At 44.1% G+C, this 13,910-nt stretch overlaps 2 protein-coding genes and 1 long non-coding RNA gene across 22 annotated transcripts in view; 1 reads left to right on the top strand and 2 right to left on the bottom strand.

Annotated features, from left to right (window-relative positions):
• Positions 1-2,143: 2,143 nt before the first annotated feature.
• On the bottom strand, positions 2,144-7,264 carry LOC118206198 (eukaryotic translation initiation factor 4E-binding protein 1-like). The gene is made up of 3 exons (XM_035378541.1): positions 6,824-7,264; positions 3,418-3,612; positions 2,144-3,140 (listed from the first exon to the last, which is right to left on the bottom strand). The coding sequence occupies exons 1-3, from the start codon at positions 6,954-6,956 to the stop codon at positions 3,109-3,111; spliced, it is 360 nt and encodes a 119-aa protein (XP_035234432.1). The 5' UTR covers positions 6,957-7,264; the 3' UTR covers positions 2,144-3,108.
• Positions 5,864-8,666, top strand: LOC118206199. The gene is made up of 2 exons (XR_004761155.1): positions 5,864-5,993; positions 8,406-8,666. It is a non-coding gene; the product is annotated as an uncharacterized LOC118206199 (long non-coding RNA).
• Positions 7,800-13,910, bottom strand: part of LOC118206197 (ankyrin-1-like) — a 123,135-nt gene continuing 117,024 nt past the window's right edge. For all 20 annotated transcript variants that reach the window (XM_035378525.1, XM_035378531.1, XM_035378530.1 and 17 more), the window contains one exon: positions 7,800-12,758. Coding sequence is in view for 3 of the 20 variants with exons in the window: in XM_035378524.1 (XP_035234415.1) it covers positions 12,717-12,758 (42 nt within the window). In the remaining 17 variants the exon portion in view is untranslated. The remainder of the gene's footprint in view (positions 12,759-13,910) is intronic.

Below are 13,910 nucleotides of genomic sequence, written 5' to 3'. Positions count from 1 at the left end.
AGGGGTGCAAAATTGGGTCCATTCAACAATCACTGTGAAATAAATTAAGTAAAATGTGTTAAGATGAAAAGTCTCCAACTTAAAAAACGGCAAAATACGTAAGACTATAGTCTATAGGGAAAATATTTTAGAATATAAAACTTTTTAAAAAATATAAGCCTTTTTAAGATGTGATGGGGGTCCCCTGGATGCCTTTGAGTCTGAAGTAGGGTCCCTGGAGCCGAAATGTTGAAAACCCCTGGTCCACTGGTGCCAGTGTACAATCTAATTTAGCCAGGGCTGACTGGTGGAAACAATAATCCCGCATACACTCTGGTCTGCTAGGACGGGAATCTGCTCCTGCCATTATGCCTTACTGTGAAGGTTTCCAATGGCAACATATGTTTCACTGAGGCGTTCATTTTAAATTAGTGGAGACAGGTGAGGCTGAATGCAGTGGAGCCATGGGCCTACCTGGCTGGCAGAGGAACCAATCCACCATGGGACTCTGCTGGGGACTGTCCAGGCTTCTGGTGTTCAGGCACACGGTGATGTGGCAGCCAGGGATGCCGGGTGGAATTCCCAGGCCCAGGACAAAATTATTTTATTAAATTTTGGGACAACAATATTGATTTAGATCAACAATATCATATCATATCAAAGCATTAAAAGCGACCACCCAGTCCTATTAGATTCCCTTCTGAACACAAGCAGAATTTGGAGCTTAAATCCAATTAATACTGTCAATTGTAAACACATCAGTCATTTATTTTCTTAATAAAAATGATCTGTCCACACGTGCCACCTACTGGTAACAAATAAATATTGCAAGCAAATTGGAGATTTTATTTAATCCTATACTAATTTTAAAATAATCATGAAGTATAATTGTTTGTTACTCTCTATTTTTGGGTGTTGACTTTTTCCCCATTTCCCATTGGAGCTTCAGACACTTGAAGTAATTTTAGTTGTTTCTCCTACTGGGGTAAATTAAACCGCCATTTTAAAAGTTTTTTTTTTTAACTTTTAAGTGTCTATCACGTCAAGTGAAAATCTTTACAGTACAATGTCCCAGAGGTAGGCTATAGCATTGGAGGGCTGAAGCAAAGAGCACCTCCCTTTTTTTTAAAGATAAACGATTATAATAAGCCCACTTTGACGTTTCTAACTGTAAAATGCTTGTGCTCATGGCCGGAATGCCATTTGACCGGTTCAGTCCTCTCTTTCGCAGTTGCATTGGAGCGTGAATACCCACATCTTGCTTCATTCGTTACACTGTCGGACACCGCAGGATTAGTGAAGACATATGCAGGGAAGTCAGGCAGCACGGCCATTTACAAGACTAATGACGGTAACCAGATGACTCAAGACCCATCAATGTTTTGATTGAACATACTTCCTCCTTTCCAATACTTATTCATTGTGCTCAATCAGGTTAAATTTTTTTAGACACCGTGGAGAGAACTTATCCCACTCTTCACCAGGATTTATATATTTTTTTAAAAATCATCAATTAAATGGTTTCCCCAAGACCATTGCAATGTATTCAAATTATATGCATTGACAATATTAAAGCAATTTCACCGCTTACACAAGAATCTCAGTAGTGGACCCGCCTTGGTTTATACAGAAAATTGTTTGCTTGAGATTTATAGTTCTGTTCAGGCAAGGTCAGAGGCTGACTTTCCCAGCTACTGAAACCCAGAGTTAAATTAAATTTGCAGCGTTTATAATACTAACCACATGACGAGAAGCCAAAGGGACAGCACTACATTTACCATTGCACATTACAAGAGTTAAATAGTATTTGCAACGCTGGATATAGAGCCAGCGTATGGAAATAAACGGTATTAGCTTTTCATTGCCAGTTTGACTGTACTATGATACTTTGCCCTGTGAGAATGAGCAAGATACGACGTAATAGCAAACGTATACACTGAAGATGTGAGGAGGCAGGCAACAGGAGGGTGGAGTTCAATGCCAACCATTGGACATCCTACCTCATAGTCCAATGGACAAATCATAACTTTTTTTTAACCCATTGCTGGCATCAATGAGTGTGGTTGGATGTGAAATTCCACCCATCGACATCCAACCCCACCCCTGTATAGTCAGATATAAGTCTACTAGAGGATTGTGACTAAACGCATAGAAAAGGCCACAGTTCATTTACTCATTTAGTTTTTATTTACTCCTCCATGATCATAACCATGTCAATCATCTCTCCAGTCTCAAAAGTTTCATCAACAAAAAAATAGAAAATAAGAGCATGTTACATTCCAAAGTTTGAACCATTTTGGTGCACAATCAGTTTCACTTGGTAAAAGTACCAGCAAGTGATAACGAAACCATTGTAAAGGCAATCTTAAAGAGCGACCAGCGAAGAAAAAACAACTATTGCCATTTAGCTTTCTGGCCTGGGGAAGAAAAAAAAACACTCCTGAATGATAATTGAAATGTGGGGGGGGGGGGGGGGGTGATGATGATGAAGAGGAGATTGTGGTCTTTGGATATTGGCATTTGTGGTTCATTTGCAGCGGCAAACTGAACAAGAGGAAAGACAGAATCATTTGACAGGCTCAGATGTATAAATGAGTTGGACATTGGGGGGTAAGAACAAAGAATGTAAGTCCCACAAGAAAATAATCCTATTATCATCCAGGGGGGCAATTTTGCCTAAATTAAACATGGGGGGGGGGGGCATCTCCCCCTATCCCCTCAGCCTCCTAAAACAATCGACATGGAACTGCAACCTCCCTTCATAGGGAGTCTCTCTAGAGAGTCTAGAGGTGAGATTAACGCAGATAGGGGGTCAGGTCAAATGTCACATGGGGCAAAACAGACAAATAGGGAGGGGTGTCACACCAACACAGGTCAGTGGGTAAGGAGGGTGGGGGGAGGGGGTGGAGTACAGGTTTGGCGTAGCTATTCGGACCAGTCTTCCATGAGAGCAAGTGTTTAAGGGTCCATCTTCAGCAGCTGCCTCAAGGAAGGATAAAGCTGTAGAGTGGGTGTGGTGGGGGGGGTCTCTTCTCTAAATTTCTCATCTTCATCTGCCATCGTCATCACCATCATCATCGTAATCGTCATCGTAACTGCTGGCTCTCTTGTACCAGATCCCAGGCAAGGTTAGATATCCATTTCAAATTGTGCATCTTCCCCTTTGCAAACAGATAAAAATAAACATGCATCAGGAGCAGTTTTCATTTTGCATTTAACAGCCAAACTTCAGTTGCGGAGATATCGTGCAGCCTGGTTCTGTAACAGCCGACACGTTTAACGCAGAGGCGCTACTGTACATTATGAAATCTGCACAGCTGTCTCTCTGCAGACAGAAGGACGGACAGTCGTCTGACCTACAGACCCTCAAACAGTTTCCAGCTTTTGTGCCATCAGGTTGTGGCAATGGATCAGATTCGGCCAGGGCTGAGTTCTTACCAGCACTCTTCTCTGCGTGAGTGCTGCAGTTGTTGTTAAGGATCTGTTGCGGAGGATGGGCCTTGTCGTTGTTAATGTGAGCGGAGGGGGGGCTGGTGACCCCAGGAATGTCTGGCAGACAGCGGGGGGGTGTCCTTGCCACCGGGGAACTGCGGCAGTCCAGCAGGAACTTGCGGTCGTAGATGATTCTGGTGCCTGGGGAGACAGGGGAGCGAAGCAAAGTCAAGCGCCTTCATGCTCCACGGAAGCGCCAACGTCACTGTTGCCATGGCATTTCGACTGTTTGTCTCCAAGGAATTGTTGCTACGTACGTCATCACCAGGACGATGACGCTGAACATGCAAAGATTTTTGCCCTTGAAAGGAATCTGTGTTGCACACACGTGCAGAGACGTGCAGGCAACATCATTTATACAGTCCCCGCATTCACGGACACTGCTATAGGATAGCGTACATTTTCTACACAAACACTGGATCTGACAGCTCGACAGCAGGGGGACAGAGAACAGGACCGAGCAAAGACAAAAACAAAAACACACGTCACTATCTGTGGAACAATGTGGACACGGTAGCCATCGAGTGGTGGCCTCTGCACAAATATTCTGCACGTGTTGTTTGCTTTGGGTCTGGGGTCCAAGGACTGGATGTATGCCAGGTTCTGTTCTTAATCATTTAATTAGCCTAATCATTTATTTGATCTGGAATTTTTGGTCAAAGTTACGAGCTACAGCTGTAGACAGCCCTTGTGTCCATGGTGAAAATGTTCCACTGTGGGCTGGTACAGGAGTGAACCAGCACTACTGTTCACAGCCATTTAGAAAATTAAACCAGAAGTAATTCATTACCACTAGTAATCAGTAGTTCTAGGGACAACAACACCATAAATGCCATCCTTCCAGGAACTGCCTACTCCAAACAACCCTCAGTATTCCAACCTTGTGGCAAAATGTGTGCATGTACAGGACAAATTTAATATTGCAAACCAAAATTTGGAGCAATACCATAAATATAATTTTAAACTCTTGAGCAGAAAATGAATGCTTAATAGTGACGAGGGGGAAAACAGGATCTGGGGTGGCAGAAGGGAAGGGTGTGAAGGCCTTCTTATGAGAATTGTGCAACTTCTCCACTATAAATACATGCTTTAGATAGCCACACTTTGGTGCCAAATTGCCTGTTTGTGCATTGGTTTCGCAATCTTGAATGTATAGAGTGTCAAAAAGGGCGTGCCGTATCTGGTAAGACGTCCACATGAAATCAAGGCAGTTCCTCCAAGCCCTGCTTGCACAGAGCTCCAACCCTTACTAGTAGTCCATGCCTGTGTGTGTGTGTGCACGTGTACGTGAGAGTGTGCACGTGTGAGAGAGAGAGAGAGTGTGTGTGCGCGCGTGTACGTGAGAGTGTGCACGTGTGAGAGAGAGAGAGTGTGTGTGTGTGTACGTGAGAGTGTGCACGTGTGAGAGAGAGTGTGTACGTGTGTGTGTGTATACGTGTCAGAGTGTGTAGGTGTGAGAGCGTGTGTACGTGTCAATGTGTGTATGTGTGAGAGCGTGTGTGTGTGTGTGTGTGTGTGTGTGTGTGCGTGCATGTGCACCCGGTACGAAGCTAAACAATTTGTAAGGTCAATAATGGGAGGCGAAAGCCCAGGTGCGAAAGATGCAAGAAGACTAAATCTGTTCTGCGGAGAGAAGTGTGAGTGCAATGGTGGCTGGGAATATATATGCTGTGTCAGCACGGCCTATTGCCTCACCTGACGGAGGACTGCCACCTGTGGCAAAGGCCACCCTGCCAAACTCCCACGCACGCCAAGAGGGCGTCCGGCCAAATCTCTCTACAGCAGAGTCACTAACAACACCTGTTCTCCAGTTTGCCTTTCCCATTTAAGCCAATCAATCAGCGATTTGTCATTCTCTACACGTCTAAAACAGTTCCCCTAAAAAAAAAAAAAAAAACGTCAGGACGCCCTGTTCCATCCCTGTGAGGCTTAGGGACGGGGTGTAGAATTTTTACGGGGACATATCATATTTGTGTACTGTAGCTCGGACAAAATGGACACATCGCACTTGATATGGTTTGGGGGATTTATGTGTCACAGCCTACTGTTCTATATTCAACACAAACAAAATTTGTGATTGGTTGAGAAGGAGGAAGTGAGGGCTTTGCAAGGAAACACACAGAACACTGCCTAACCATAACATGCACAAAAAAGCAACATCCGCTTTCTGACTGTTCCGTCACCGACCACCACTTGCACACTTCTCTTGGGTAAAACTGGCTACAAAACTCGTTATCAAACGCAATGCGTGACATGTATACGTCAGAAGTAGCTATACCCAGGAAAAAGGTAGCTCCATAATAAAATAAAATGCCTGTTATCCCTTAAAACTGGGGAACAGGTGAGTATCGTTCCAAACTGAAGAGCGCAACCAATCACTGACACTGTGACTGGATGGTTTTATTTCTGGAACAAATGTTTGAGTGAGTTCAAGGAAGGCGCACCGGGATCACGTGAGGGCACTTGCGCGTCCGATTGTTCTCTTCATTGGATACAAGATTGCGCTCCCGAGGTTGTTTACGGTAAATTAACAAAACAATGTGGAGACAATTGCGAAAGGATTCGATTACTGTCGCTATACTGTACTCAGATTATTATTCATCCGACCGTGTTTACGGTTTTAGCTAAACAGCTAACTAGCCATGCAGCCAACTGGCTGCGTGTCAACAGTAATCTTGTTAATGCTGACTAGTTTAATGTTAAATCCACTCATATGATTGTGTAGTATTATATAGTAAACTGTATTCACCATAGCTTCCACTTAACGTTAACGAGCTAGCTAACTAACTAACTACAGGCTAACTACTTAGCATCTACCTTGCACAAACAAACATTTAGGCATGTCAAGCTATCGACTAGCGTTACGCTTTTGATACTTAACCAAAAGCTAACTGGCTAACGTTACTACGCCAGCGTTTTAATTAACAAACGCTACCTAGGTTTCACATGCAAAGACATATTTTAATAATTTATTGCACGGCCAGCTAGCAATCTCTGTGGCTCAAATTAGATGGCACCGAAGTGACAGCACATTCAGTAACACAGTAATACTGTAAAGAAAACAGTTAACGACAAAAAACATTTAGAATGTAAATTACAGTAGCACTGGAATGTAGCCTGGTAGCTAGCCTTGCAAGCGACGAGCGCTGCATGTCCCGATTCCTTTGTTAGCCAGCTAGCACCGTACATGGATCCTACATCGACCAGAACCACAGAGAACCACCAATACTGTTCAGCTCATGAATGCATTTGAACAGAGCATGAAATTACTTGCGCTTCAAGTTGTTGACATTAGTTTTTTAATAATTGTTTCACAAATGTTTTTGGTCGCTTAGCTGTATTAACGTATTACCTCCCGGGGTCGTGCTGAACAGCGTTCCTCCTGGAGTTGTGGAGTAATCGTGGGGCAAGATCGTCGCGTCGTTTATAGTCACCCGTCTAGTTGGGATTGCCCTGCTCGTGGTCTTTTGACAATCGGCAGACATCTTCAGATTTACGCTGGAGCTCAAAAATCGCCTTCAAACAAGTGAATGGTCCTTCGGCTAAGAAATATAGAATGCAACAAGATAAAGCAACTACCTACCAATTGCCTTAGCTAGTTGCTTCTTTGGCTATCAAGCTTGAACTATTTACAAAAATAAAATAAATATGCGCATACTAGCTACAAATAATGCTAGCTTCATGCATTCCCACACGCAACCCAACAAAACAGGCCAAGCTCTTGTGATAGACCTGAGCACACTCCCAAACCCTCTCCCTCTCACACACACCACGCACTCAAAGCAGCGCAAGAACAGGAACAGTTTTAGTGGGGTAAAAACATCGCGATGTCGCCCCCTATTGGTATTTGGTATAGTTATTTTCCGTGGCAGGCTGGGATTTGTTGTTTTTAACAGTCGGTGCGCTACAACGAAAAAATCATAGGAAAAAATAACAGCATCTAATTTTTTTTAAAGCCTCAAAATATTCACCAAACTAGCAGAATCTAAGATGATTAAAAATATAATTTATGTTAATTGATACAATAATCTAACGTGATACATGAAATGTTGTCTGAATGTCAATCCACATTTAAATACTTAGTATGTAGATACATTGACCCTAGGTATTTAAAAAAGTTAAGTGGTGTTCACTTAACATTAGCAATGTAATGTTCATTTTCTAATATGTCTGCAGCTACATTTTGTTGTATATTCAAAATATTATGGCCAAAAATGGGTAACACTCCCATACTGGTATCCTGTCTAGTGAAGAATACACAGACATATATTCTCATGCAGGCCCACACACACGCACACACACTAAAAATAAAACATCATAACACCTTAAAATATTTAATTTTCTTTATTAATTTCTGTAAATGATTTGAGCTGGTGTACAGGGTAAATTATCTACACATATCTTCATGTCAGATTGAATCTGACTGAAAGGCTTGTATATATTTTCCTTTTTCCCTCTCCATAACAATAAAAAAGAAAATAAAACAAGTTAAAATGCCTACAAGCCCTCTGTATTTCACAGGATGCAGACATTTCCCATAATTCAATAGTCTCTTGGTAGCTAAGATGCTAAAAGTACACCCATAACATAACTCTAGTCCCAGATAGCAAGTAACGGTGCATAGCATTCTAATGAAATATATAGTTTTCATATATTTATATATATTTATATTAAAAACATTTTTCTGTGCATGTGCGCAGTTGCATTCCTTAGTACTGAGTATAATGCTATTGCGTTAATAATGTCATCAATCCATTCTAAAGGAGTATAAGTAAACTCTAGTTTTTGCAAGTTAATATTTTTGCATGAACTTGTTTATAATATTATCATCACTTCAAGGTTCTTTCATTGTTTATTTGTTTTTTTTTTTCTTCATCCAAAAAATCTGGATGATCCCCTAAACTACTCTTCCCCCCCCCCCCCCCCTCCCTCAGATGGACTCTTCCTCTACGCCTGTCACTGTGTGAGGCCCACTGGACCGGCTCAATGTCTCAAGAGTTTAGGGGAGATTTGAGACGAAGGCCACGCACCAGGAAGGCTCGTTCAGTCAACCCTCACAGCCCTTCTCCCTCCTGTCCCCAAGTAGAGAAAGGACTTGATGTCCCTTCAGTTTTTTTTTGTTTTGTTTTGCAAACTGAAAACATGAAAATGAAAATCCCATTGAAAAGGAAGTGACCCTCATATGAAAAAAAAAACCAAAGAAACAGAAAGAAAAAATACCCAGCCCAACCACGGAAAAGTTACATCACAGCCATCATTGTCATTTGTCACCTTTGTTTTTCATCTTACATAATACATTTGGTTATGTTGGCATTTTGACACTACGTCCCCTCCAAACCCAATCCCCCCCCCCCCCTCCTATGTTCTCTAAATTTTTGTGACATCATCAAGTTTGGGGGGTGGGGGGGTGGGTGGTGAAAAGGATGACTGTCAAAATCCCCACAGTAGCTAAAAACCTGAGCGACACGTAGGTCAAAAAAGAACTGACATCCACATGACATCAGCCTGACATGGTATGCGTGGTTGTACGATACACAAAATTCACTGCGGCTATACCAACACAGTTTCAGAGCCCTGGGAGAACATACAAGCTACTAAAAAACTGATCCACTGGAAAGACACAAACACTGTTTGCAGACATACACAGGTAAGGAACCAGGCACATTCTGCTTCAGGCAAAAACACAAAACAAGCAAACCTATAAGCATTAAAGGGCTCTGATGAATACAGATAAGAAAGACTATCCTTATGTGCTTATATTTGTCAGATGGTTTAGCTGCAGGTGTTTTTTTTAATATCTTCACTTCATGTGTTCACCATATCAATACTGGTCTCTGACAACATGACCAGCACTGCTGCGGCACACCTGTGTATGCGTAATATTTTATGATGTACAGTTTTGAGGACCTGGCTCTAAACCATCACTTTAATGTGCCTTTTCTTTGGGACAGGAGGGTACAATGCTTCCGCTGTCAGCCTTCGCCCCACACCTGTACCTGCCTGTGTCTGATAGCCTCTGTTCCAGATGCACTACTCCAGGCAGCCACAAGGGGGCTATATATGTCCAACATATATACACATGCGCACACACCTACATGCAAACAAACCCAACTACGCTCTGCTTGCAAGACTCAGCCTGCTTGTACAGAGGTAGTGAACAGTCCTCAATCTGACACGTTTTTTTTTTCAAATATGTATGTTAAGGCGTAAAAAAATAAAAATGGTAAGGAGATGGCTACTCATCTGAATCTGAGATTTAGCACTTTTCATAAGCATAGTACATTCCTTTTTTGGTGAGAACACACAAGTGTGTTTATGTGTGTGTGTGTGTGTGTGTGTGTGTAGACTGGTAAACCAGACACATAAAACTCTGGCTACTTGAGATATTGGGTTTGGAGTTCTCCTCCTCCTCAATATCAATGATAAGAGAGGCAAACTTGAGGGGGAAATGCTACTCATCGTTATGAAGATATCAGGAGAGTCTTCACAAAAACCTACAGGGGAAAAATGCACATACATCAATCACAGTGAACCCCCTGGGGATGCAGAAACAGGTCAAACTGGAGTAGGGAGCCAAACCCCTGCCCCACCCCCCAAAAAAAAATCTCTTAAAAGCTGGTCGCTAACATTGTGGCCCCCCTCTAAAAACACGTTAATGTGTAAGGGTGAAAAAAAGAGGGTTCACCGCATGATTAATCCTGAACTCGACACGTTCCAGGTCTCTGGACATGTCATCTTTGATTGCCTGAATGTTCTGCCATTTGTGATTTGTCTGATTGGTTTGAGTCAGGATTGGAAGCTCAGAGAGCGTATGTGTGTGCCTTTGTGTGTGTGTGTGTGTGTGTGTGTGTGAGTAAAGATCAAAAATCCTGCAACCCATCTTCTCTTCTGTACATACACACTGTACGCACGCTAAAGTACAAACGCACCCCCCCCCCCCCACCACCACCCCGCGTTAATATTATTGCTGTAGTAGAAACAGAGGACTCTGATTTGTTTTCTCCTCCCACATCAACCAGAGGAAGGAAGGAGGGAGCGAGGGAGAAGGTAGGAGGAGGGAGGGACGTGTAAATGTGTGGATGCAGACAGAAGGAGAGAAAGAGAGAATGTTTATGGAGGAGAGCATGAGGGAGACGGGGGTTGGGCGCGGGGGTGGGGTTTTGTGACAGGGTTAGGTTCACACTAATGGGATCAGTGTTGCGGTCTATTATCACAGTGCTTGGTGGCTCTATTGCTGCTCCGCCCCTGAGTGGAAATAAGAGAGTTGCAAGAATTAAGAAAGAAAGAAAGAAAGAAAAAAAAAATGCAGAACAAAACAACCAAAAAGAACAAAGGAAACCACCCTTGCTTTCCGCTTCCTCCTTTCTGCTCAACCTCTACTGCACGACTGACCCTCGACCGACGCTCTCTCTCTTATGTAGAGACGGTCCAAGCAGGTTGGCCCTTCCGTTCCTGGAAACTGGCTTAACTGGAGCCATCGCTGTCAGGCACAGCTGTGCGTCGCTCCATCTGATCTGTCTGTATTGTGAAAAAGAGGGAGGAGCTCTGCTGTGGAGAGAAGACACTGGACTGTGATCGATAGAGCCAGCAGGAGGACTCTAGGGCACCCTCTTATGGCAATCCACGGTATTGCACCAGCATAGATGGTGGGATAGACACGGTAGGAAACTGAGCCACTGGGACAAAAAAAGGTGTTTGTGCATGGCGTGAACCATCCAGAGGGGGGCGCCACTCCACAAAGCACTGCAGACAAGTAATGTCACGGTGAGAAACTTCAGGTCACCGGACCCTGGAAGACAAGGTGATTTTGGTGGAGAGCAGAGATGTGTGTGGGTGTGTGGGGGAGGGGGGTGGGGTCAGCAAATCTTTGCATTTGGGAGAAAAGTAGGGTAAGAACTTTACAGGTACGATGTTCAGAAGTATAGCTGTGCAAGTGGGGGTGTTCAGTACTACAGCGGCACAGGTTGGGTTGAGAGGGAAACCGGCCTAGACTGAACCAGTCTGAAGCAGACTGGGGAACTGGTCTGAACTACACTGAACTGGTCTGAACTACACTGAACAAGACAGAACTGGACTGAACAAAATTTCCGTTTTCTGAGCAGCAATCACTGTAAAACATATATGTCCAGAGGTCAGGGGAGTCTTTGCAAAAACACAACCAACAGTGAGACACTTTAGAACCCAATAAAGTCCCAAAGGACGGGGAGGGGGGCGGATATGTGGGGAGAGAGGGGGCTGGGGGGGGAGGGGCAAAAACAATAAAATAAAAAAACAAACACCCTCACACAGAAAAAAACGGACATACAAACTCACAAGCAGGATGACGACGAATGTTTTTTTTTTTCTCCTCATACCCACGTGGAGCAGTCTTAGGATATATACGCATATATTTAACCAAACAAGAGAAACCAGGAAAGAGTAAGATATGTATCAAGCCAGCAGCATCATCATCATCATCATCACATTGGGTAGATTCTGTAACATAAACACGCACGCACGCGCACACATTCACGTAGCATTTTGGTGCATATATTTATGTACAATAACGATATCCGGATGGAGAGAACGAGCCGCTGCGATCAATGGGTCGAAAATTGCCAGAGGTTCTCTGTGTCACTTGGGCGGGGCGGGGCAGGCTGGCGTGGGGGGGGGGGTTTGGTGGTGGGTGGCGAGGATTTGTGATGGGGTGAAAAGGGCTGTTGCTTTGTCATTATCAGCAAATGTAGGCTCCCCCTTTTTCGGTTAGATACGCCCTCCTGTTTGAGGTGGAGGGCTTTTAAAATTCACCCCAGCCCAAACGCCCGTGACCCACCCCATTACCCTGGGACACCCCGCCCCACCCCGCCCTCGCCCCTCATACCTCTTCAGCCGCTAGATAAGGACATGCGACAGCATTCACTCATGCTGATAGAGAGATAACAGGAAGCACATTTTTGTTGCTTTTTTCAGTTTGTTTTTTTGTTTTATACGAAATCATGCTTCTACGCCTATATTGTCGTTGGTTTTTTTTTTTTTTGTCTGTTTTTGTTTTTAAAAAAAGGTAAGAAAACTATGAGTAAATCTCCGTCACTTTTTTTTGCGCCCTTTTTCACGCGCCGCTACTCAAAATCGTCATGACAACCACCGCCGCCGTTGCCGAGTCGCCGTTTGTGTCGTCGTTGGTTTGTCGTTGGCTCGGCTGTTGCGGTTCTTCCGTTTCCTTACTCCTCTCCGCCGTCGCCCCGCGCCTCGTCCCCTGCCGTCTGTCATGTGTCAATGAGGGATGGTTTAGGAGTTGATGTCAGATCCTGAGAGAGGAAGAGAGGAAAGAAAGGAGAAGATGAAGAGAATATCGGACACCTCAGCACATGACAGGGTTTTGATGGACTGTCTCACATCTCCAGCCTTATTGTGGCAGGTTTCTGAGACAGATTTGATCGGAATCTGGACTCAAATCTGATCGAGAGTTAGCTGCCCTCGCACATGCCACAAACACGCACAAACACACACACACACTCACGTCTGTGAGTCAAATCACAAAAGGCGTAGAGAGACGAAATGGGTTAAGTGACAGTCAACAGAGAGAGAGAGTGAGAGAGGTGGGAGGGAAAGACAGGAAGAGTGGGAGAGGGAGAAAGAGACGAAGAGGAAGGAAGAAAGACAGAAGTAGGGAGAGAGAGTGAGGGAAAGGAACAGGAAGAAGGAGGAAGACAGAGAGGGAAAGAGTCAGGGAGAGGGAGAGAGACAGAGAGGGAGGGAGAGATAGCGAGAGAGGGAGGAAGAGAGAGAGAGAGAGAGAGAGGCCAAGTCAGATTCTATAAGGGGGAATATATAGGTGAAAGGCTGATATCTCTGGGGACAGACGTGGCTTGTCTTACAGACGCCCTTGGCTACTGCTGCCAGCACAAGGCCTGATATCTTGAGCACTGTTTGAGCCCCACCCCCATGTCAATCAACTGTTTGCTTAACTAACACCTGTTCCTCCAAGCCCCTCAGGTCATATGCAGGTTAGAAACACCATGCGGCAGAATTCACAGCAACTCCGTTAAGGACTTTCAAACTACGGTTTGATGCCACTGTTTTGTTATATAGTACAAGTCCGTAATTCTACTGTCCATGATTGTATCGCTGTGGAAACACACCAGATACACTACCTGATCAAAAGTATCTGGACACCCCTTGGTCTGAGGTTGTTTTTCACAGTTTGGGCTAGGCTCCTTAGTTCCAGTGAAGGCAAATCTTAATGCTACAGCATACAATTACGTTCTAGACGATTCTGTGCTTCCCCAACAGTTTGGGGAAGGCCCTTGTCTGTTTCAGCATGACAATGCCCCTGGGCACACAACAAGATCCAAATAGAAATGGTTTTGTTGAGAATGGTGTGGAAGAACTTGACTGGCCTGCACAGAGCCCTGACCTCAACCCCATCCAACATGTTTGGGATCAATTGGAAAGCCAAC

Source organism: Anguilla anguilla, chromosome 10 (assembly GCF_013347855.1).
Source record: "Anguilla anguilla isolate fAngAng1 chromosome 10, fAngAng1.pri, whole genome shotgun sequence".
NCBI lineage: Eukaryota > Metazoa > Chordata > Actinopteri > Anguilliformes > Anguillidae > Anguilla > Anguilla anguilla.
Note: the sequence above shows the minus strand (reverse complement) of the source record. Positions and strands in the feature narration are given on the sequence as shown.